The sequence below is a fragment of the Pyxicephalus adspersus genome, chromosome 4, assembly GCF_032062135.1.
Source record: "Pyxicephalus adspersus chromosome 4, UCB_Pads_2.0, whole genome shotgun sequence".
NCBI classification, from domain to species: Eukaryota; Metazoa; Chordata; class Amphibia; order Anura; family Pyxicephalidae; genus Pyxicephalus; species Pyxicephalus adspersus.
Window position 1 is genome coordinate 131099486 of NC_092861.1, and position 26306 is coordinate 131125791.

The following is a 26306-nucleotide window of genomic DNA, read 5'->3' on the forward strand; positions in this document are numbered from 1 at the left end:
AGAGAAGGACCTAGCTGAATAATCAGTTTCTTTAGAGAAAGACTTTGCTAAGTCTCATTTATTTACAGTAGGTCAACATTTCAAAGTCACATAAGCGGAATACTACGTCACCTGAAGGACACAGACTTTAAAAACAGCAGCAAAACAAGACCTTCTACTGATGACTTTATGTTGTTTATGTGAACATTTATAAATGTCTCTGTGTTTCTATTTAATAAAGGTCATTATGAAATTGAGATGTTTTTCTACAGCTTTTATTACATTGCACATAGATTACGAGAAGACAAGGATAGCATATACATTATGGCCTTATTCTTGAAATGTATGGTATATATTTTCCAAGCCTAAATTTTCGATCCACAATGCTGTGTAATAATGGATTTATTGGATCTGATTAATTAAAATCTCCAACACTGGAGAATATAGACTATCATGAGAGACCCTAGGTGATCCAGCAAACCTAGAATGGATCTGGTCCTGGACTGACAACATTTCCCAACTAATAGCAAATGATTTTTAAGAAATCCATTCTAGTTTTGCTGGATAACCCTGATTCTGACAGGATAGATTTCTTCTCCAGTCTTGGAGAGCTTTAATGAATCAAAACCAATGTTTGGTATCTGAGGCAGAGATGTAAGAGAGGGATGGAAGTAAGGGAACATAAGAAGTTTACATTTTGTAAGTATATATATATGACCTTGATGAGTTACATGTGTGTGTTTTTTCACCACCCAATCACAGGTGGAAAGGACACCTGTAAATGATGGTAAAACTATGGAAGAGAAAGATCAGGTCTCCTTCCCGTGTAGAAATTACTGTGTTTTTGGTTAGGGGGTTGTAGATCCCAGGACTGGATGCAGAATATTAAAAAATGTATTGGCAGGTAAACCAGCCCAGATATGTTATGGAGGGGTTGAAGCAAGAGAATGTGGGAGATTAGCATCAAACACAATTGCTTGGAGAGTGGTATTTCAAATTTTAGAGCACTTTGCCCACTTTTATGCATAAAATAATTCCAACACAAAGCAAATCCAGGGTCTCAGATTTAGCCTCCTGGCTCTGGTCTTCCAGACATAAACTGTGGGAGATCTATTCCCAGCCCATAGGCTTTAGGCAGCCTTCCTGCCTGAGACACATCTGGCCTCAGGCTGTAACTCTCTCTTTTTATAATCAATAGCCAAGTGCTTCAGATCCATCCTTAATTTCTGGACTAGAAGTGGGATGGAGTGCTTGGTCTACCCATTCCTTCTAGGACACTCCGGGCCAACTAAATCCCTAGATCCCAAACTAAATCTGCAGATATGCAGCAGAACACTTATTTACAGTCTTATCCAGGCACCTCTTCTAGAGTGAAACTGAGGTGTATGATGCCAAATATCTTCTGAATTTGGCATCACATTATTGATCTTACCAAAATATATATATGAATGAACTATTGCCCAATCAGACTACTTATGACCTTGATTAGTTACATGTGTGTGTTGCATTTTTTTATTTCTTCAAATAACAAGTAAACCAGCCCTTCTGTATCTATTTAGCATTTTTCCTGTAATTTAGCTGAATGCAAATATAAATCACATAAAAATAATAATACAAAGGCATCATTGTGTTAATCGTTTTATTTGTCCTTTGGATCTGTGATGAAAGCACAAAGTTACAGCTGGAAGAAACACCATGCCACAAATTTGCATAGAATTTTTACCCCAAATTAAAAATCATTTGTGAGCTATATACCAATTTGAAATGAACAACCTAATTACATAGGTACCTTTTTATTCCTATGCCTTTGACATATAAATCACAAAGTCCAAAAAACCACTCACAATAATATTACCATGTTTACTATAACATTTTGCAATTTTAGACAATGTCCTTTTAGTGTGTGAGCTATTAACATAAAAAATTGGAGTATGATCATTTCAAAATGGCCGGCATTTGCTTAAGAGACATTTTTTTCTAGTGTATCAACTTGGAAAATCCAAGTGGTTCTCAGTAGTATACAGATATCTAAAGTATACAATCAAGAATATTCATTGTGTATGCTCTATTTTACAAGACAGGAAATTCACTATGAACTATTTCACATGTTCAACACGTAACAAGGCAAACACGGAAAGGCAGGAGACCAGTACATGAGAAAAAACATTTTTATTTTATTTTTTAACTAGTTCAAGTAAAATTAAAGTGCACCTGTTGCCTATCAGCAATAGAGACAGATATTTAGAAACTCATCTTATAAGAGAAAATGCCTGTTGCGATCCAAGCAACCAATTTGATCTTGCCCCCCTTTTATATTTACAGGTTGAAACTTTATTCAGAGTGTTCAGGGTGATCCCATAGAAATAGAAAAGCAGAGGTAAAATTACCATCTGGCTTAAAATCACATGCCCCCAAGTGCCTATTGTTGATGAGGTTGCTCATCCAATGGGTCAGTGGGACAAATTGCACCAGCACCAACAAAATATGACCAACAGTTTGTGGAACCTTAACCATCACATCCAGTAAATGGTCATCATTTTTGAGTTCAGTTCACTAATGAAGTTGCATGGATGTGGTAATTGTAAATCCTAAATTTGGTAATTCTAATGTTAAGGCATTTTTACAGGTGTGAGCTTTTATCTTTGTAACAATGGTTTGGGGAAGGCCTTTTTCTGTTTTACATGTACTGTGCCTCGGTGTGCAAAGCCACCTTCAGAACAACAGGGTTTATTGAGTCTTGGGTGGGGGAACTTGAGTAGCCTGCACATCTACTTGGCCTTAATAAATCCATTTGGGATGAACTAGGGATTTAGGGTCAGGCCTTCTAATCTAACAGCAGTTTTGGACCTTACAAATGCTCAGTACAATGAAAAGGCCCATATTCCCAGAGGCAAACACCAAAAAAAAAACAGTAAAGGGTGTTTGTTTTTGTAATGAGATGTCCGCCAATTACATATAGGAGTGTCCACCAAGCAAATACATCTGTGATAGTATTCAGTGGTCCACAAAAGTTTGGCCAATCTAGGTCAATCACATTATCAGTGTCAAGGAAAAATGTCAAACTATTGATCCATTTTAAAATTGTGTTTGTTGCCACTGGCCTTTTAAAAATACCCCAAATCACTGGAAACTTCTTCTACCATAATGCGCTATCAACGAAAAATTTCCTCCTGCTACTCCTTTGCCTACATTTCCCTGAATGCTATCAATGACATCTGCCCCAAGTTACGAAGGGAAGAATCTGGTTGCTACTAGAATTACAGACATTTATCCCTTAAACAACCTTCATACCAGAGACCTTTTGTGCCTTGAACCACATTGTTCAGTTCACAGGAAACTATTGACATCTGCAAGGAAAAATTAGAAGTACTGACATCACTGAGGCATCACAAAAGCCACAGAGTTCAGTGACAAGTCCCCAATGTACTGATAAGAGACGGTTCCATTGATGTTGGTTAAAGCAACACTAGGCCTTTGGGAGGTGACTGAGAAATGAGCTGTCTTACAGTCTGTGTTGTCATAGAATCCAACCAAATTGTGTTTCTGATTATTCCATACTGCACTGGAGGAAGGGAAAAGAACATTTGATCAGCTCAAATAACACAAACTGCAGGAGACAGCTCTCTTCTCAAGCATGGATGAGGTTCAATATCGTTTCCTCTACTGTAGGTGACAGGGTCTTCTTATGATCCTTACTTATAAATGTTTCACGGTTATAGCCAAAACAATGTAAGATATGTAACATATTACATTACAGTTGCAAAAAAAGTGTCACTTCATAGATACAGTATAAAAAAATGTATATATATATACAGTAAACGACAAGAACAACTGCTTTAAAAATGAGTACAGTCAATATACATGTCTCTTCTAAACTTGGAAATAAAAAGTTGGTCTGTGCTGAAGTTATTAGAACAACTGATCATTTACAAATATTGGTAAGCCACTGAAAACACAGAATGTTTTCTTGTCATTGGGATTTGTGATACCCTATGAAAATGATTCCTTGGTTCTTAAAAAAAAAAGACTTTTATATGATATTGTCTTTCAAAGTATGAATATGTTACAAATTGTTGTAAAACTTTCTGGCAGTGAATACGTCAGTAGAATAAAACAGCCTAAATTATTAAATACAGAGGTAATAATGATTTATATCATAAGGATGACAAACATAGGTTCTACATTTGTCTAGATAAACTATATAAGGCCACACCTTCTTTTCCTCCATATTAAAGCCTATTAAAGAGGTCAAGAAATGACTGGAGTCTGGTAGGGAAGTGATGGATCAGGTAGAGCCACAGGATGGAAAAATAGGTCAGTGATCCATTTCCTATTTACTAAAACTGCTATTTTATTCAATATGGAGTTCTTTGTAAGCATTGTGAAGTTCACTTACATGAAAGAAATTATATACATAAAATGTAGTGCTTTTGCAAATAAATTAAGTATGTGGTATGTTATTTTGAATAATAAAAACAATGTATACAAAAATTCCACTGTACATTTTTTCTAAATGTTTGTCCTTCACAATACACCTGGGAGTTTACTTACAAACAGTAAAAGAAAAAAAAAGATCTTTCATAATCTGATATGAATTCAATATAGGATATATGTACAGTAATATACCATCTCATAAAACAATGCTGTAGAGTAATAGACTAAGCAATAAACTGGACCATGAGATCTGATGTCACCTTCTGTTCTAGGAAAATGATACACAAGGTTTAGTTCACAAAGGTAAAACACTGGAATATAATTCCTTTAAAAAAGGTATTTTTAATTGAGTCGATTGAGATTTTTTACTCTTCTTGAAATCAAATTTAACTCCTCAAAGTAAATTATGTGACAATGTTGTAGACCTTCAGAAGTGAAGTAATCCTGGAGAGTATTTTCTCCAGAAAAAAAGCAAGTATTCCGGCTCAGCTTCTATTCTTTCTTCATCCATCCTAGCAAAACTATATACAAAGTTCTATGTAACATTTTAGTATAGGTTCACTGTAAACCTTATGAATACCAGCATGTTTGGTAAAGCACCATGCTACAGCTAAAGCATATCTAAACCCAAAGCCAAAGATATAATTTATTACAGATAGTGGTCCTTTTTTCGCACCTGCCAATAACACACTTCCAGTTCTAGGATGACAATGCGCAATCAACCTTCAGTATCAGGGCAGTGTAATTAGATTTCTGGCAGGGTATTTTTTCTGAATTCATCAAATAGATATAACAAAACACTGACAATGGTATAGTAACAGAACAAAGGGAACCAAATACGAGATGGGTATTTCTCAGATTTAGATATGCTTTAATCTGCCAATAAGTGTATATCAAATGTTAGTTATTAGACCTATTTGTATTAGAATGCTATCAAGACTCTTCTATATGATCGTGTGCACTCAACATCTCCAAGAAGCATGTCTTGTCTAATTTTCACTTTGTATGGTGTCTTTGGTGCAGGTACTCCAGAGATATTGCCAATTTGAGCCAAACCCAAACATGTACTGTGCCTGCTGCTGTTATGTTCTATCAAGAGTACAAAGTCTCCATAGAACTGAATGTTGTAGACCTTTGTACAGAAAAACTGCAAGGCTAGCAGAGGGAGGGACAGCACTAGAAGCCATTCAGATGTTTTGTATGGAAATATACAGACAAGAATCATGATGACTGTAGGAGATTTCATTATTTTAAGTGTATTAGTCTTCTGCTTCCCATTTATAGAGGTGACCAAGCTGTATTCTTTTACTGCAGTAAAGAAAAATCAGGTCACCAGCTATTTGGAGTTCAGCAGAGAAAAGTTAGGTCACCAGCTTGTCTATAGTGCAACTTTGAGGTTAAATATCAAGTTTAGATTATAGATATCCTATAGACATACTGATAGAATTATTCTGAATGTCATCAGTTATGCGCCTTGGAGTGAAATGTTGAATATCCCTGTATATACATTTCCTGCTAGTTATTTTCAGTTTGATGAATATAGATGAAAAAGGAATTAAAAGTCTGGAGTGTTATTGTAGTTAGATGTAGCTCCACCCAGCATAGTCATAGAAGAACATTTTTAATCTACCGGTGCTAACACTGTAGCCCAAAATATGGTTGTTGGGTCAGTATTCCCCCACCAATTAACAAATTAGCACTACTTCATATATATTGGCCACACCAAGAATGTGACTCACAATCATTCATGAGCTATAAAACCGCTTGATACCAGCTCATTGTAATATTGCACAGTCTGACATAATTGCTGCCATCAGGTTACGTGTTGTGGACCGGATTACGATCTGGGAGTTTAACATTCGATCTGTAATCTTGCAGTTACTATTGTATTTCTACCAACATGTGTCATTTATAAACAGAACAATTTGATCATGTCACAGAAGCTGCAATTTTGTACAGCTTAAATGACGTATTTATTTTCTTTTATTGTTTACAGTTTTCAGAAAAGTTTACATAAACTATAATACTTTAATATTTTTTGATCCTGCAAAATATATTTATATATCTATAAATATATCTATATATTTTATTTATTTTTTTTAATTTATATCCAAAGACTACTTCAACGTACAATACAACACTAATACCACAGGAAAAAATAAACTGTTACACCTATTTTTATTTTACTAATTTGCAGAATCTAACCAAGAAGTTAGTATTCTTTGTTCCAACATGCACAATTGGCTCCCTTTTCTTCTCCTGAGGGTTCAGTCCCCATAAATAAAACCCACATGCTCAACACCTCTGAGGTATGCTGTGGGTACACGCATAAACTGATAAATACTTCCTGCAATGGCCTCTCAAGCTTGGACCACAGTCAAGGCGTAAATGTCATTACTTATATAACAAGTACATAAAATATCAAAAGGGCAAGCAACCAGTGCTTGCAAATCAAAAGGTTTTATCTTTTCAGTGCAAACATAAAGCAAATATTTAGCTATTCAGGTGCAGTTAAAAAAGGACAATCAGGCCCACTTAATAAGGCAATGCAACGTGCAGTAAGCCATAGCAGCCAATTTTGGTTTACTGAGTCAGATCAGTAAAAGCTGATATTTGATTGGTTGCCAGGGAAGTTTGGCTTTGCACAATAGAAATACGCTTGGCACTGCTTTAGTTAGTAAGCTGAAATATCTGTCAATTACTGTGTAGCCTTAAACCAACATAAATGATGGCCCGTGGTCTACTTAATGTAGATTTCAATTAATGCTCCTTAGAACACACCATACTGTTTTGCCTATTTGGTAATGTGTGGTTTGGCTGGAAGTTAATTTTAGTTGTGCAACACCAACAAAGAAGCAATATGGAACTGAATGCATGTTATTTCTACATAGAAACTCCTCCAAGACATTTAATAATGTTAAATAATTACAAAAATTGCTGCTGAGTGCAATACTTCTTCTGGAAGAGTGCATTCAAAAGAGCACTTAAACTTCCGGCACCAACCACTTGAGGCAGCACTTATACTGCACACAATAAGTAACAGGCTATGGGTAGGCGCCTCCTGCCAGCATAAAATGGTATTGCCACCTTGCAGTCTCCATTAAAGTGATGTGTCAAATGATTTTTCTGGAGTTCCTGCCTCTCCTTCCTCCTCATGATCCAGGCTTTTATGATTTCCAGAGATGGGAGATTTGCCACTGTCAGGTGTTAGGAGTGCAGAGCTATGTTCGCCATCCTCGCTGAATTTTCCTTTCATTGCTTCTTGGACAAATTCCTGTATTTCCATGGGAAGTCTTTTGAATTTGTCTTGATATTCCTGATCAAGTTCAACCTGAAACTAGAACACAAATAAAGGGTATTAGCGCAAGATATTTAGCTTTGTGCTGTTTTAATTAGCATTTTTTAGTCTGCTGTATATCTACCAGGTATATAGTGGTGAGCCTATTTTTTTCAAACAATAAAAGGCAAAAATGAACCTTTCCAACAATCACATGATCACTATGAGCATTGCTATAAGTCACACTGCATCCCCAAAACTTATCTTGACTCCCACTAACCATCCAATGACATCTTGTTCTGTATCCTGCAAAACTTTGTCATTCATCCTACAAAAGTTCATCCTACATCCAACAAAACTATATCATTTATACCACTAATGCTTGTTCTTCATCCCACAAAACATAATGCCTAATCCCATAAAAAAAGAGAAACATTAGAAACATATTAGCCAAGGGGAAAGGAGGAAGGGATGATTAGATGTAACTAATTCTATTAAGTTAGAATTTTATTTTTAGAAATACTAATAAAATTTGATACCTGCTTGCATTGTAATACATCCCTGTCATTTTGACAGTTGAAAATTGCAAATAATAAAGCCAGGGGTGTAGAGAGGAGGAGGGTGAAGGTGTAAAATAATGAGCAATCATTTTAGTGATTTGAATTACAGAGTGTTATGTGTATCACTTCTATAGGGATTTTAAACAAAATTTTTCTTAAAAAGGACAATCGCCCAAAACCGAATAGTTCAGCTATTAGACTAATGTTACTTTTCCATATATATTTGTATTATATAGTTAAAAAACAGGAGCAATAAGACCTGGGAATTCAGAAATCTTGCCATCCCAAGTACTTGAGAACTTTAACAAGCTGTTGGACAATTTAACTCAGTAACATCTGATAAGAACTGAAATATCAGTTTTATATTGAATGGCTCCTAAAATACTTTTTTTCAAAATATGACAAATGGTCTATAGTATGAATACTGCTAGTGCAAGGGAAAATGGTCACTCATACCACTGTACAAGAATAAGTTGTAGCTTCCATATCTTGCCTGGTCCCAACACATAAACAAGTCCTACAATAAGTGTGTAAATAGGGTTTTCAGAGTTGAAGTCTAGAATAAGCCACTGATCCAGTAGACTTTGTTGTTGAGCATTTTTGGGGCACTAGCTGTAATGGTAGCTAATCAGGTAACATGATCAAGTGATTGTTTTTAAGCTAGAACATGATTGAATCTGTACAAATCTATACGATCCCATTCTTGCAGATCTGCCGATAATAGTTGGGGTAAAATAACAAGAGTTAGCAATATGACGTCTTCCTCTTGTTTGCACTACAAGCAATAAAAGCAAATTCAGATTAATATAGTCAGTAGTTTGCTCAGAATTATTTCAATTTGAGGTCTCTTAGCATAAGCCTTATCTTATGATCACCACTAGTAATAAACTATGCACAATATTATTTAATGGAAAGAAATACGAAGTCTAACTTAAGTCTAACGAAGTTTATTTCAACAAATTACAGAGCTGCTCTTGTAGAGTTTAACAGAATAATCTTCTCCGATCTGAGGTAATATAAGGCTTGCCTTGTCTGCTCTATATTTAGTATAATTAAGTGTCCATAAAAGGTAGCAAGCGGAATGCTATAAAAACTAAACTACTTCCTGTTTGCAAAACAAATATAGCTCAGGTCCTACTGGTGACAAGTGACAAGATTCCCACGACTGTTCTGCTAAATGCTATATGCATGTCTGCACATTCAAGGCATAAATCTAATGTATGTAAGTTTTGTCTGTAAGATAAAATAACGTGTATGTTAACGCAATATGGAAAATGATAATAAATTACCTAGTCCCTCTGAAATGTTTAGACTATGTTTGTATACTCTAAGCAACAATCTGTTTTCATAAAGTTCCTGTGAACCTGCAGTCCTCCCAGAAAGCAGCACCTTCCTGTTTGTTAATGAGCATGCTAGGCACAGAAGTAAATCCCCCCTAGCACAGTTATTTTGCATCTGTTCTATTGGTGTGGGAGCTATAGGTCGCTACACATATGGACCAGTGTGCCTGTAGAGTTCTGAAGCCAGACTACAACCAACATGCCCCCATCTAGCCCTACACTGTCTGAACATAGTGACTCATGGTAGGGGCCAGGTTGTCTTTGGAGCAACTAAACATTCAATTTCTTGGGACTAATATACCTCTTCCATGTAAGTTGCCTTCTGCAGGTATGTTATACACCTGACTTAGGTTACTTGAATGGAGGGGATGCAACTGATTAGGTATATAATGAATAGGTAAAAGGAAGAGAGGTGACACATGAACCTACATTGCTGAACCAGAAAATAAGTGTCCCACCAGACAGGCTGACCAAAGTACCAGATATATACAATAAATAAAGGCATAGAGGCAACTTGCATTCTCATTCCGCAAATACCACAACGAAAGAGGCAAGGAAAGGCGCAGGGAATAAGTTACAAAAATGCTTTTTTTTAATTCTAAAAAACTTTTAATACTAAACATTTAAATGTGAAGTTAACATAACTACAGTAAAAATTCTGTCTAAACAAAACCCTATTTTGGATTACAAGGGGATGTTTTAAAACTCATTGAGCTAAATAGCTTCCAAAAATGCTTGCATCTTTTAAATGTGAAGTGGGCATTATGAATACAAAGACTGAATCTTTAGGAAAGCATCATAATCCTAAGGGTTGCACCTAAATCCAGAAAACAAAAAATGATAGAATTTTGGATCTTAACATTATAGTGAAAAATTTATCTCACAAAACATTTCCTGAAATATGTATTTTATTGTAAGTGATATAAAAAAAGGGTAACTTATAAACTGAAGAACAGAAGGGGTTGCATTTGTTTTTCTGTTTAATTCTCAAACCACTGGAAGTCACAGAGAAGGAGCAAGTTGGGATGCATAAAACACAAATTTATGGATACAACTCTACATTTACAGTTTGCAAGGTGTACAATTTTTCTTTCTTTAGTAAAGCAACCCCAAACGAGTAAGCAAAGCTGAGAGTGTCCAGAGAACACTGGCAGCTTATGTCCTGTTTAGAATAACTAGAATGTTTATTGTATTTCCTAAATCTAAAAAATATACTAATTTCTTCATAATCTCTTCTCATAATAAATGTAGAATGAAGGTCCTTTGTGCGGACAGGAATCCTTTAAATCCATAGGTTTGAACCGTCAAAGAAATGTGATTTGGAAATAAACTAAGGTTATAAATAGGGCTTATCTTCCTATCAGAGAAAGGTGGAGTTCTTCTATTTCGGGATCTGAAAATATGCTTTTATTCCTACAGTATACACTGAGGTTGGGGTGGTTGATTCTTGTGATATTTATAAATTCATCTTTTGCAGTTCCTAAAATAAGCACTCTCATCGTCAGCAACAGACTTCAAAGCTCTGGGACCAGTCTGGTTCCCCTATGGAAATCATCACCTCTTACTTTGGTGCCACCTGAACTAAGTTTGTCTCCCATAGTACCTAAAGCCTGCTAACACAGCTGCTCATTTTGCCTCTGATCTTTACCGCATCTCACTATTGGTTTCCCCTTTGCTCCAGCTGTAAAAAAATCAGTGGAATGAGCATCTACAATATCAATTCCTTTTGCTCTACTGGCACCAATTAAAGCCCAGTTGTAGTTTCAAATTATTCAAAGTTGACAAATTTAGGCTGCATAAAAAGAAGGTTTTTAAGTGCCTTACTTCTGCCAGTAACTTGAAATGTTTGGGCAATATTGGAAAAAAAACATTCAGTACCTATTTGCAACATATGCACATTTCTTCATGTTTTATCCCCTTACAAATGCTGAAAGTACAAAAAAATACCTGTTTTTATAAATCCAGTAAACTCTGATCTTCCTATTGGAGCTAAAACACAGCAGCTTTTCTACAATGAAATCCCGAGCAGTGTTGTCAGCCCTGGGAGGGGATGTGTTTCGTGGTCCAGCAGGAGAGAAGTCAAATAAAAAGGAGCAGAGTAGGAGCATGCAGGATTACTGGATGGCTCAGTGAATAGTCATTTTTCTATATTGCAGATTTCATAAAGAAACAAAACATTGGGAATGTGCACTTTTTCAGAGATGTATTGTATATGTTGTTTTATTTAGAAATACACTTTAATTGAGCTTCAGTTCTTAATTCAGCTCACCCCCAGCAAGCTGAAGATAAAGACTAGAATCCTACTGAAATGTTGTGGGGGAATTCAAAAGTGGCAGTTCAGGGAATGAAACCCACACACATCTTAAAAGTGAATGGTTTAGAGTTCCAATGATTTTACCAAACCAGTGGCAAAGTGTGGTGGGCAGGTTTGCCAGATTTTTGCTTGAAGGGGGCAATACCAATATACAGGATCCAGAGACATGCACACAACCTCAAGAGCATGGAAATTACAAAATGAAGTTATGCCCACTGCAATGCATTTTTTACTTAGACATGTACAACCAATCCAGAAACAAGAGTTGCTGCAGCAAAGTAGACTGTATAATAATCAATGTATTGACTACTTTTGAAAGCTTTCATGATTGTGAGTAAAATGCTTCACATTCCCTTACTTTGGTTGCCAAAACAACCCGGTTTAATTAGAACATATTTTAATTATTCCCATCTTAGCCACCGGCTTTTGAACAGCTCTGAAAAAGCCTGATCCACTTCAGAACTCAGCAATGTAGGCTTAATTATTACCGTATATCCTCCCCTGCTGCTAATAACAGCCTATTATTCCTGTTATTTCCCTTTTAAATAGCATAGAGAATAAAGTGTTTCCTTTATCCTGTAACCTCTTATAGGATGGAGAAAGTCTGGACATAACGACTACTAAGGGTGAAGATGTGAAAATGTCAGTGACACCTGGACTGCTACAAAATGGCAATTCAGGTATGGGTGGATAATGGCTACTACTAGTAAAAGGGAAAGAACTTCTTCTTCTCTCACTTCTTCAATGCTGCTGCTACACTGTACGCATCAACAAGCATAACAAACATTGAGAGCATGGTGCAAGTAAGCCCTATAACAGGGTTGCCCACACTTTTTTGGCTTGCAAGCTAGTTTTAAAATGACCAAGTCAAAATGATCTACCAACAATAAAAACTTGGACCTAATAACTCATTTGTGTGGTAGAGTTTATTTTGAAAGGCAGGGCTCCGTGATCTACTCTACTCTACCGGTAGATCGCAATCCACCTGTTGGGCACACCTGCCCTAAAAAAAGTATTTCTAGATTATACTGACCTCCATGTGTCCTGTTGTCAAAATGATACATTATGGGGATTTTTTTAAAATTGAATGTAAAAAGTGCTAACTCCTATCTAGCTAATCTAAACCCCTTGTCCAAAATATACCACTGGTCTTGAAGCATAATGAGGTGCTGAATGAACAGGGTCCCATGTTAATCTGAGAAGGCAAACAATAGTCTTATGTTAACCTGGGAGGATCAACAAGAAGTTGCTTAGCTTTGTCTACAGAGTGCTGTAGAGATGTAAGTTTAGGGAAAGTTAAGTTTAAGGAAAGACCACACATGGTGGATCTAGAATTCCAACACTGGAAATGTCAAATGTTGAAGACACTAATGAAAACTGCAGCTCTACAACAAAGTGAAGGTAGGCGGACATAAGATGGGCCAACAATATTCTCAAGGTAACCTGAGAAGGTCAACAACAAGTTACCTACAAATCTTTCTTAAAATACACCTACCATGATAGAAACATCTGGATTGATACTGTTTGCCTACTTATGATAACTATTTGTTTGGCTTTGTAAGTTCAGAGAAAGGACAGACTTCCAATAGTCTGTCAAATGGTAAAGACTAATGAAAGCTGCAGCTCTACAACAAAATAGAGGTATGGAGACAAGGGCCTCCAGAAAGATGAGTATACAGTAAGTCTTCTTCAGGGAACTGAAGAATTGTTTAGAAGTGACAAGGTCTCTATATTAGAAGTGGTGACCTGGTGACTTAACACATTAAAAGATTGTTGCGGGCCAGGGGCTGCTTATTTTCTTTGGAACACTGATATAATTTTGTCAGAATATGTTTAGCTCCATCTATAATCAACGGACACAATTGTGTGAATTTACAAATACTCCTTGTGCATAGTATGCAACATTAAACCTCCATCCGATTTTAAGTGATCTGACTTTAAAATAGAAACTGCCATGCAGTTATGGTAACCTGTAAAACTGGTATAAAAATAAAAGAAAGTATAAGGAGCTAAAATAGTTTACACCCCTTTTGAAAACCTTAACAATATAGCCCTATTGTTTATGTGTCAAAATTCCATTCTAGACCCAGGTCACATACCTAACAGTTATTTTGAATGTCTTTGATCGGAAAGCTTAGTCTTGCATTATCTGCAATTTACGCAATGGTTCCAATGAAATAATATCTTTCTGCACTTCAGTAATTATTTACAGAACCTGTACAGTCAGTATACAGAAGTAAAATACCATTCTTACAAGAATACCTTGAAAATCTGAAGAAGAGTTATTATATATAGTAAGATTCAAAGTCAGGCATGAAGAAAATTTTGCTAATACAAAGTATACCCATTTTTTGATACTCCTATTCAAAGCCAAAGCTATGTCCCTATTTGGTTGCTCAGCCCTATAAACTAAGGGGCTAATTCATGTTTGTTCTACGGTGATATACCAGAGTGGAATACTTACTCTATTCCATGCATGCCCAACACTCAGCACTCTAGTTTGCTTGAGGTGAAACCTCATCATCCTGATGTACAATCCAAGACTGCTGGTCCTACATGGTATATGATTATGATGGGTGGATGGATAAAGTACAAGAGTGGTTTGCTGGGACTGGTAGCAAATACTGCAACTGGCAGGTATGAATTTTGAGGGTTTGAGAAATAGGTTAAGTAATTCTGTTTGATAAATTCCTTTAGATTAAATGAGCATTATACCCTTAGTATTAATAAGAGAATTGCTGACTTATTAATGTTTAAATAGGGCTCTCCGCTGCCAGCCCATAGTTAAGAGTAACTAAGGACATCTGGAGAGCTTCCACAGAGGCATTTTACAACATCTATATACTATGTAATAAAACAATTTAAACCTCTTATATCACATCTGGGAGGTCCCTAGAATTCAAATCATCTTGGCATACATAAATAATTATTATTTCTTGGGTTACCTGCTGATACCATCTGTATCTGTCTAGCCCCTTTCCTTATGAATGTTGGTCCTGCATACATTATGATAGCTAAGACCTGATATGTAATGTATTCATATGCTAAGCTGCTGGTGAGAACCATCCCTTCCCCTATGCCACACAGTACAATACACACGGGTCTCTGTTGATCACAGATAAGGTATATATATCATTATCCATATAGATGACACTTTTATTTCTCTGGGAAAGTGATAGGTTAACTTAAAGGCTATGTGAGCTCAGTGTATCATATTGTAATCAATCACCATAAGGGCTTGTGTCAATGGACAAGTGCAGCTCACTTTTATACACACCCACGATATATTTGAGATTTGTTTTACTCAAAAGACTACTGGAATCATTTTAGGGAGTCTGTTTATAAACCAATGAATCAAAAAACTATTCCTGATGGAGAATCAATCACTGCTATTGGAAATCCATTGAATGAACTTGAACAGAGAATGTTAGTAAATGTCAGATCCAAAGCGTTAAAAAAATGTACATTAGAGTTCACTTACAGGTGCATTTTACTTGCAATAAACCTTCTTCTGACCTGCATCTGACCTTTTTATGGGCTGAACAAACTTTTAGGCTGTGTTTTCATTCCCACTGACCACTGAAGTGGTTTTCACATATGCAAAAGCCAGTGGACACATCTTTATAGCCATGTAACACTGGATATCATGGTTACTATTATTTATCAACAAAGCACATGTAACATGTAAAGTGTACTTGTCAATGAAATATAAAAAAAATAGATGCTTACCACAAAATGACTGTTCATTACAGAGTCCTCTCAACAAACACGATTGTCTTTTGTCATGTGAAAACAAAGAAAACACACAAGCATTATGGCATTATCTTAGATATTGCAAGAACTAATTTTAAAAAATCCTATTTAATGATGCACATGAATACCAGCTATGTACCAGGTACACATATACCACAGTATGCATAATGCCAAACGATCATTGAAATATGCATGTTCGCTTTAGTCCAATGCAATGGTTTCCACTTATGGAGCAGGGAAAAGACGAGGTCAGATATTGGCTTATCTCAAGAATAAAGCTTACAGATCTAAGATTGTTTTCGAATCTCATAAAGCTTAAGACCTTGAGTAAAGGATCTACTCTGCATGTAAGAGATGGCCTCTACTACAGCCTTTACATTTAATTGGGCATGTGTATAGGCTTCATACATATCATAAAATGACTAGTTTAAATACTGAATATTCATCTTAAATTCCACATCATCTTACATTAATCCTGTCATTTAATTTTTTTTTCCGAAAACAATGTTACCTGTGAAAAAAACACAGTGAATACCATTCCCAGTGAGTGCATTGACGAGCACCACTCCCCAAAGACCATTGGGAAATTTAACGTTAGGGGAAGGATGTTCTACTGGGTCCCTTGCATCTTTCACTGGTCCTATCTCTGACCTTATTTTAATATACAATAGCATAGTGATGTAAGGTCTGAGATTGGAATTGCTAAACACTGTGGGAAAACAAGAGAGTCAACACTTCTGGAAATGTTAGTTTCCCAGTGGACTTCAGGGGATGATTTTGCAAAATAAAAACTGGATATTGTTTTTAAATATATAAAGGATTATGGACTGTATTTGAGGAATGGAGATCTGAGCGCACTTTATTTATTTATAAAACAATGAAATAATGAAATAATGTTATTTCTTTTGGACAGAAACAGAAATTATGGTTATATTTACAATCATACTAATTCTTAGGGGACAGAATCAGAAAAATAAGCATGCACTCAGTAACCCTATGTGGGCTCCACGTTGTCTTGTAATTACTAAATAGCCCACATAGTGCTTCAATTACTATAATCACAACACAGACAACATGCACATACATTGGTGATAATGCAACAATTTACTGATAATGGGATGTTAATTAGACCACTAGATGTGCTAATATTGTGCACCTCCATTACCTATTCAATGGGCACAATGTTCTAGAATTATTTCCAGCTCTTGTCAGACTCTTGGTGCTTTTATTTGTCTACTTCTTATAATACTATTTATGTGTAGCTAGTGTATTCAAATATTTATATACTTTCTATTAATTTTCAGTGGAATCTTCCTTAAAATGTTTATTATTTTTATTTTATATTACAGGTTAATACATATATATGTTTAATGAGATTGCACCCCAAGGACTATGCAAGTTACACAAGGATTTTGATCATTTTGTAACTAACTTTAAAAAAGCCTTCCTAAAATACAGAACAACGTTATCAATATTCTTACCCCTGGGGAACCCTAAAGATAAAAACTAGTCTCAGGGAACCCTTACTAAAATCAATTTGGAGGGGGGGGGGGGGGGGTCAAGAGGAAGCCTCCTAAATTGGTGGCCAGTGGAAAAAAAAATACAAATTACAGTAGTGGCTAGAATAATATCATTATAGATGCTTCATAAAAGTAATGCGGCGGGTTCTACCAAGTAATGTTGACTTCAAAATTTTGCAGGCTTCAAAAATGGGAGGACAATCAGCAACAGTTCAAGGAACCCCCAACCAAACTCTAGAGCAGTATTTCTCAACCAGGGTTACTCCGGAGGTTGTTCCTTGAACAATTGGTAACAAATACCAATGATACTGTGAGATATGTATATAGTAATTATAGCGGGGGTTCCCTGAAGATCTACAAGGTATCTCAAGGGGTTCCCCCATGTTAAAAAGGTCCAGAAACACTGCTCCAGAGCAGAAGTCCCCAACCTCCGGTCCACGGCTCACTTGTCTGACAGATGGGCTGCGGCTCTGGATGGTGCACCCACCAACGGGGTCAGAAGAAGGACCTCGCTTAGGGGGCGCACTGGTCAGAGCCGTGGACTCAGGGAGGTGGGTTTTGTCTCTGGTATCATGACATCACTCTGGGGGGAAGTTTCTGCATTTAATCCATACATTTAGTGGTCTGCAATGTGCAAAAGTTTGGGGACCACTGCTCTAGAGGAACCTGGCTAAGAACTGCAGGCCCACAAGAACACTTAGAGGTGGAAGTTTGGTGATAATTTTTGGCTTACATTAAACACCCTCACCTGATGAGAACTAAAAAGAAGGTACAGAGCCACATGGACAATACACACACTTTTCACACTGTGAAGCTGGGAGAGGCAAACCACATTGCAGGTAAGCAGATTTGCCCAGATCATTGCCACAGCAATGATCATGTGGCCAAAAAACTGCTGTTCGGTATGCAAAAAATGGCTCCCAACTTCTCTCATTCATTCCAATAGGAGAGGATGGGACCACAGTGGAGATTGCAGGAGAACACTGCATCTCACAGTGGGTCTAAAATGTCCCTAAAACTGCCATCAAAAGAATGACACTGAATATGTTTTATTTTTTCTAGTTTGTTTATAAATGGTTAACAACCTATAGATCCTATGTTGAAAATAACACTGTGCAGACAATGTTCTTTTTCTGCTATGTACCTTTGATAGAATTATTTTGTATTTTGTGATCTTTTCAGGAAAAAAAGCAACATAATATTAAGGCACCATCTGTCATGACACAGGAAGTTTGTTCATTTTCGTGCCTTTCAGTCCAGTGAAGGTTTTCTATTTTCGCCATTGTAATCTTTGCAGACAGCTGTTTTGATGCTCCAGCTGATATTGTACACCAGGGAGGTGCTAAATGTACAATTTCATTACTGCAGCATTGTTCCTGCTGCCTGTATCCATGACATAACCATGGTCAACTTTCCATAGTATATCAGAGTTAATCGGATGTTAACTTCTCTTGCCAGATGGCAAAGGATAAAGCACTTTCAGTCTATACAATGTGTGACCTACTTAAAAGACCAACAATCTGCTGCTACCATAGAGCACAGCAAATGCAATTTTGTTTCCTGGTTTAAACTAAAACATGACATATAGAACAGTGTGTCTTCAAAGAGAACAAAATATTAAAATGTAATACCCATCTCAAACAGATTATACAACCACAATAGTTTAGCTGATTTATAAGATATGTGAAACAAATCAAATAAAAGACACATTTATGTAATACAAGGCCACCAAACAAATAACAATAAATAATAACGATTTTTACACAGTATATATATATATATATATATATATATATATATATTGTAATATCTTGGTAATCATGATGGCAATTTTTATTAGTCTCAGGGGGGTTCATTTTAAGGTCTATCTTCTGTGTTAAAGGTTATAATATATGTAAACCAAATAACTAAAATCTAATACAAAATTTACATGTGGACATCATTTTAAAAGTAGTTTTTAAATCTGTCATATGAACTGAGAAAACGCCTTCCAAACCTGCCATTGTGGCACCTGGATTGTGGGAGGAAACCAGAGTACCCAGAGAAAACCCAAACAAAGGGAGAACCTGCAAACTCCATGCAGATAGTGTCCTGGTTGAGATTCAAACCTGGGACCTAGCACTGCAAAGGCCAGAGTGCTAACCACTGAGCCACCATGCTGCTCAAATGCTACACAACCATCATTGGGCATGTATGCATTTAGACAAGCAGTGAATACAAAGAAGCTACAGTAGGTTGGTTACATTAAAATTCACAGAAGAATAAAAAAGGGTGAAAGCATGTAATTAAAAAGAAAAAAAACTAGTGTTTGTGATACAAGGTCCTTGAATGATACCAAATAATATTCAGTTAGAGTTTACATCAACTTTAAATTAAGAGGAAGGGTTAGCAGCAGCTTTCTGTCATTACAGGGGATGAAGAGCAGAACATAGAACAAGAAACAAATCTATCTGAACTAGTATCTCAGTGTCAGGAGCAACATATGATTTTTTTAATACGTATACTTCAATGCACTGATTGGAGATTGGAGATCACAAACAAAGTATTAACAGTGAAGAACAGTGATTAGATCCAGCTGTATTTGGACAAATGCTTATAACAAACAGCTATTTCAAAGCAACACTATAAAATACCAGGTAACGCACAGTAGGCATTTCTGGGGCAACAGGGTTTAATGCCTATGTGCCTTACACATTAGGTATTTGTGCCAAAAACATTTTTTCCATATCTTCTCTGCATAGTTATGGATTTCACACTAGCAGTTCCCTGGCTGCTCACTCCTATGTCACCTCTCTAAACATAATTTGGCACCAAGGCCACATTATTAAAGCATTGGTATCAACAGAATGGAAATATGAAGAAGACTAAATGTGAAAGTTCAATGGTAAGAAGAGTGGGAAGTGAAGTGTCTACACTTGAATTTTCAGTTCATCTATAATTTCTACTAAATAAATCCTATTTATGTTTTTAACAAATCTACAGTACAGACAGTGGATAATGAACGTGGGCAAAACAACAGCTTTTTAAGGACTGGTCCAGGGACGCAGGGGAGGGAAGAGCGTTGAGTGAGGGGGATGTTATCCATCACTATTTTATGTCTATATGTAGCTAATGTATAACTAAAAAAGCATAAGCCAACATATCTAGGGGTGTCAAAGATACTAAAAAACATGCTATAGATATTGCAAACTGGTAGATTAACAAAAATGCAAAGCACTGAACTTTTGAACTTCTAGAAATTAAAAAGAGTGATAATATCAGTGCTTACAAATCTGACTTCAGCAGGGAACAAACTGCACTTTATCTGATGAGTTCTAGCTCATTCATTATAGATGTTTACATATAAAATAAACCATGTATCTCAGAAACTATGCTGTACCCAAGAAAGGCGCACTGAATCTAGTAAGTCCCTTCACCAGTGCTTTTCAAAAACAGCCATGAATCTGTGTCTAAAGTCATAGCAATCACAACCTAACACCATAGACAGAAATAAAAATGCTTTCTATCAGAGAACCAAAGATGCTTCTCTTTGTTCTAAGATTGATAAACTGGTCCTACAACTGGTTCAAGAGAATAAACTGCATTTTTCATGTCAGTAGGATGTATTAGTACCAGCTTTAGAATATGAACTATTTGGAAGTGGTTAATGTTTTTTCCTATGGAAATGTGTGCAACGTTTCTACTGATCCGCACAAGACTGTATTTTTCACTGGAACCTAGCTAGAGCTACTCATGCACTTTTTGAGATTATTCATGTTATGTTGTTGTGTTCTTCCTGCCTTAGTATTTATTAGACAGACAGCCAGGCAGTAAGGTGGTAATATGGCAATGAGATGATTTGTGGTGCCAATCCTTTAAACTGGAATCAGTCAGAGCTACAGTAACTGTAGACCATCACTTTTCTCATCAATCTCGTTGTACTATTTCTTGCAGACCCCTTCAAAAGAACAGTAATGGGAAGAGACTGTGATAGAGAAAAGCACTCAAAAATTGAAGGTTTGTGTTTTTTGTTTTTGCTATGGTATAGGGAACATCTAAAAATGTAATACTTACACCTAAACAGTACCCTATAAAATGTACTTGTAAAAATAGCAGTGGACTTCATGGTATATAGAAGCGCCTAGACTGTGCAAACAGCCTCAAAGGTAACTATTTGTACTGTATATAGTATAGTTGTATGTATGTCTGCTGTGTGGGCTCTAAGCCTCAGCCTGCCAGTCACTACTGATATCACTACTGTGCCACTCACTCGCAGCCTTGCTGGAGGCCATGAAGAAGCCCTGCCTTTATTATGATGGACACAACATGGAGATGAAGTGCTGGTCAAGGCATGGTAAGTTATGCAATCATACATCATGCTAGTATCTGCATTCTGTTTGATTAGAAAATAAAATAAATGGACCATCTCTCAGCCCTTTGTACCATTACTCTACAATTACTTGTAACGCATTTTTTAGTTCCAGCTGTCATACAATATATGGGGGCTGCCACTGTGGGTATTCTTTTTAGGATACACCATTTCTGGCTGTGTCTAGCTACCACATGTCTGATATAATCACAGAAAATGGTTCCTGAAAAGGGTAAAAGGGGCCAATCAAAAAGCTAGGAGTTAAGTGGTATTACAAAAATAATTGAAAAAAACTAGATATATTTTATTGATAAAAAATGTTAAAAACACAATAACAAACTACAGCATAGCAAAAGTACACAGCATTGGCTCAATAGGCTGGTTACCAATAACCTTTAGAGGTGTTGAGTATGAAACTGACGTGTTTCGCGCATTACCAGCTTCCTCAGGGAAAATTTCATATGAACAAAACACCATGTGCAACTAAAAAAGCAAAAGAGCAATTTGTTCACAAAACACATATCCATCAAAAAATATATAAAAACTGTGCCAACGGTAACAGAAGCATCAGTATAGTTGGTGTATTACCCTTTGAAAATCCAATAAGGGCCGGAGTCTGAGAGCCTAGTTCAGATAAGCCCCTCAGACAGAAAACCACAGGTCTGACCCAAAACAAAATCCTGGAAATAAATATAAAGGAAACCCCATCATGAAAAATTATCAAGCCAGAGTGTTTACTTTTAGACAACTTGCATTTTCAGAGGGAAAAGTCAGTTACAGAAGCTTTAGTTTTACTCAATATAGGCTTTCCTTCTGGAATAAAAGAGCTGCCATATGCTGGCATTACCAATAGAATATGTTGAAAATTGCTTTTCCCTGACTGCTGTGCTGAAGCCATCAAATGTCTCAACCATTTGCAATCTTCTTTTTATTGATAAAGTCCTTTAGAAGTGCAGTCACCCAAAGACAGCTCATGACTAGCTGGTGAGGATCATCATTGGACCAGGCACATCTAAAGGAATGTAGTGGATGCTTTCTCTTCTGATTACACTATATTACACATCCTGATGTCCTCTGTGCATCTCTCATTTGCACCTCTTTTACAAAAAAAGTCATTATTTTATTTTTCATGATGCCACTGAAAGCAACCCGATATGAAGTGATACATAATTAATACTTGCTTTTATCACCTAGATATTGTTATCCTTTAATCGTTATTAAAGGCTGCACACAGGTGTTATTTAGAAAAACAAAGCCACTAAATATCCAAAAGGAGTTTGAAACTTTCATTTAAATAACCCTTCCGAAAAAGACAATATGTGAGTAGTCCACATGTATTAAATAACAAAAACACCGACCTTGCCGTTTGGAAATATTTCTCCTCAGCACAGCCGAGCGCATTTCAGAATATGTTGAAAGCCTTAAAAAGTAGGTCACACAGTACTTTTATTTCCCATTTTCTCTTTACATAAAGTAACTCATTTTTAAATGAAGCACTGGGCAATGTTGTGTAAAGGCGATTAGAAATATATTGCTATGCAAAATGCTTTTCAGTTTAGTCTGGATCTGAAATGCTTCTCATAAGCAATAGGCCAACCTGAAAAATCCTTCATTTTAATATAGACGATTTTTTTTTAAAGCATTTTTGTAATTAACATCTGAAGTAAGTAGAAGCTAAACCTTGCTAAACCTGTCAAGAAAAAGTTTCTGCATAGCCATAACTGAAGGTTTATTTCAGACATAAGATAAAATATTGCTTGCATCAATCGTTATTTATCCCAGCATTGATTTTCTGCAGCTGACTGTCTCTTTCTTTGATAAACACAAAAATATTTGCTGTCAAATTAAACCTGACACCACTGGTGCCCAACTTACAGCATTAGCCCTTTGGTAGTTTTTGTGTCACTCCTGGGCCCTAGCAGCCAGTTGTAGAGGAGCTGCCACGGTAGCAATTTTTACAAGTTTCATGTAGCATGTCCATAGTCTCTACAAGGAATGAGGCTCAAGTTTGCCCAAACTTGAGTTTGTGTGAAAATCTTAAAGTACTCTGGTCATAACTTTTTTCAAAATACTGTGTTGTTCAAAGGCAATTCATTTTTAAGTGGTTTCCATTTTAAGAACTAACTGCTAAGCCTACTGCTTGTCTTGCAAGCTGCTTGAGGTGATTGTCCAAAAAACTTTGCCGAACCTGTAACAAACAGAACCGGGGTGCAATTGCACATTGATAGTCTCTAACAGCCTCTTTCAGAAAATATCCATTCTTCAACCCAGCTTGTAGCATGTCTTTAAACTATGACCACCACAGAAGTATGTTAGCAGTCTTTGATAATCTTCTAAAGTTTTTTATATACTGGATATTATTTGTGCTCCACTGATGATGTTAGGTGCCACGTTTCAGTGATCTGATAATATCCAAAGTTTGTTACCAATACTTCTCAGTGGTTCATTTATAGCTACTGTATGTCTCTTAGTATAGTACTGGCTCGGGTCATTTGGGTTTTAGGGTGGAATTTCAAACTTGAAAATGAAAATGTCTTAAAAAACAAAATAAACTCAGACTTTATTAATCACCTTCATTTTGGAGATGTGCTTCATAGTACTTTTCACTAGAAGATTTTCTGGGTTAAATGACACATCAGGCTTTTTAAAAGAGCTACTCATCCACTTTTTAGCAGATTTTTAAAAGCTCTCCAAGGCTAGAGAAAATAGACTGTAAGGGGAGAACCTGTTCAAGGTTTGCTGGATCACCCAGGTTCCCCCATGATAGTCCATCTTCTCCAGTTTTGGGGTGGTTTAACAATTAACAATGAGGGGTTAGAGGGAGAAAAGATAAATGGAATGCACTAGAATAAATTAGGTGAAAATGATAGGGGGTGGGGTAGGGAAGACTCTCTTTGTACTATTAGGAGAGAGAATGTGACCCACACCACCACCTACTCTGTTGCCAGGTCCGGGGGTAAATGTAAACTTCAGGCCTTCATAGGAGAGTGCAACAGCAGAGGCAGAGGCAGAGTCAGAGGAGGAAATCCAAGTTTCAGTGAGAACCAGAAAGTTCAGAGATTAAGACAGAAGAAGGTTGCGGACCACAAGAGAAAGGGGGTAAGAGTTGGTTGAATGAGAATGAGATTAGGCGCTATGTTGGAATTATATAAATACAGTTTATTATTATTATTATTATTAACAATAATAATTAATAAAAACGTTAGGTTCCTATAGGAAAATAGAAATATTTGAAATACTGGGTAACCTGCAATGGATGGTCAATTTGGACGGCAATGGGGCAGCTTTAAGGGTTGTGAAGGTTATGATGCCTTGTGTTATTTTATTTTTTTCTACAGCTTTACTCTTCAAAGCTCTCTGTACTTTTCTAAAAATAGCATTGCCTTAGTAACAATATTTTTTGCAACAAATAAACTAACCTCAAATAAACCAGATTTATTGGTTTCATGAAAATGCATTAAATTGCTTTCAATATTTTTTACATGGTTTATTTGTGATCCACTAAGACAGGCTGACAAATGTTTGTATAACAATAATTGGATCTAGCAGATAAGCAGTAAAATTAGGTTGGCATTGTTTTTTAACAGGTTACAAGAATTCTTTAATATTAAAATTTAAGTATACTATGGATATGTATTTTGAGAAATCATTCACAATTTTTAAGGTTTTCAAGGAGGCTACAGACAAATAATATATTTAGTGTTTGCATATTGTCAATTCTCCCAACTTAAAGCTTCAGCCTACAGCTATAGTTCATTATTAAACCAATGTTTCCTAAAGTGAACCAGTATTTGGCAATGAGAGATAACCAAGGCCCTGCATTGCTATTTGCCTTTCCTGCTTTATTATGCTGCCCCTTTTCTCACCAGAGTAACAAAAAAAGTATTTCCCCCACTCCAACAGACTGTGCTCAGGAACTGCCAGGGACCAAAGGTCTGAACTGTGGGTGGAAAAGAATAAAGTTACATGTTCCTGGTACTGGTTTTGATAAGTAAATATCATTTAGTTGAATTTCGGGTGGGCTCTAAGTATATAAAGTAAGCTCTGGTTAGCTTGAACAAATATGGCCATTGGTAACTACCCTACTGTTGCTATACCATGGAAAAATACCTACAATATTCTTCACCCATGCACCCCTCGTTCATTAATCCGTCAAGATGGATCTATGAATGACATTGAGTGACAGCTGTACACATGTTGGATTCTAAACTGAACCATTCGTATTGGGCAAGAATCATCTGACTTTTGTACATAGTCTCAGTTGGGTGGGATACCAAGGAGAATAAAACCAACATTCGGCTTTAAGTGAACTAAGAATTGAATTATACTGGCTAACTTATTTTGAAACATTGAGAAAAAATGTAAAAGTGACATGTTGTGCCAGGGAAAGGGTTAAAGCAATTTTTCCATAAAGGCATTGATTCAAAACAATCACATGCATAAAAAAACATGTTGTATAGTCAGCTTGGAAAAAAAAAACAGCTCACTTACTGACCTAAGCCAAGTCTCCTCTTACATATAAGGAAAAGATTTATTATTTTTCTGGAAGAAATCTGCAATGCAATAGCTCTCGCTGTGGAAACAATCAAAGCACAGCAGCTATTCTAATAACAAGCAGGGAAAGGGTGGGGGATTAGTATCAAGATTCTTTGAAAAATAATAGTGTGTGCACTGGGGAGCAAAGTGCTGAACTAACCACAAAGCAACATGGAACCTTTTTTGTTTGTTCCTTGCTCAGTTTCCTTTCCTTTGGCTGCGTTATTTTAACTTTACCTTCAATA

The 26306-nt window shown here is 36.4% G+C and overlaps 1 protein-coding gene across 1 annotated transcript in view; it reads right to left on the minus strand.

Moving 5' to 3' along the window:
- Positions 1–1604: 1604 nt before the first annotated feature.
- Positions 1605–26306, minus strand: part of PLCB1 (phospholipase C beta 1) — a gene marked incomplete in the record, with an annotated part of 348446 nt that continues 323744 nt past the window's right edge. Inside the window, 1 exon segment of the mRNA XM_072409642.1 lies at positions 1605–7744. Coding sequence (XP_072265743.1) covers positions 7514–7744 — 231 coding nt within the window.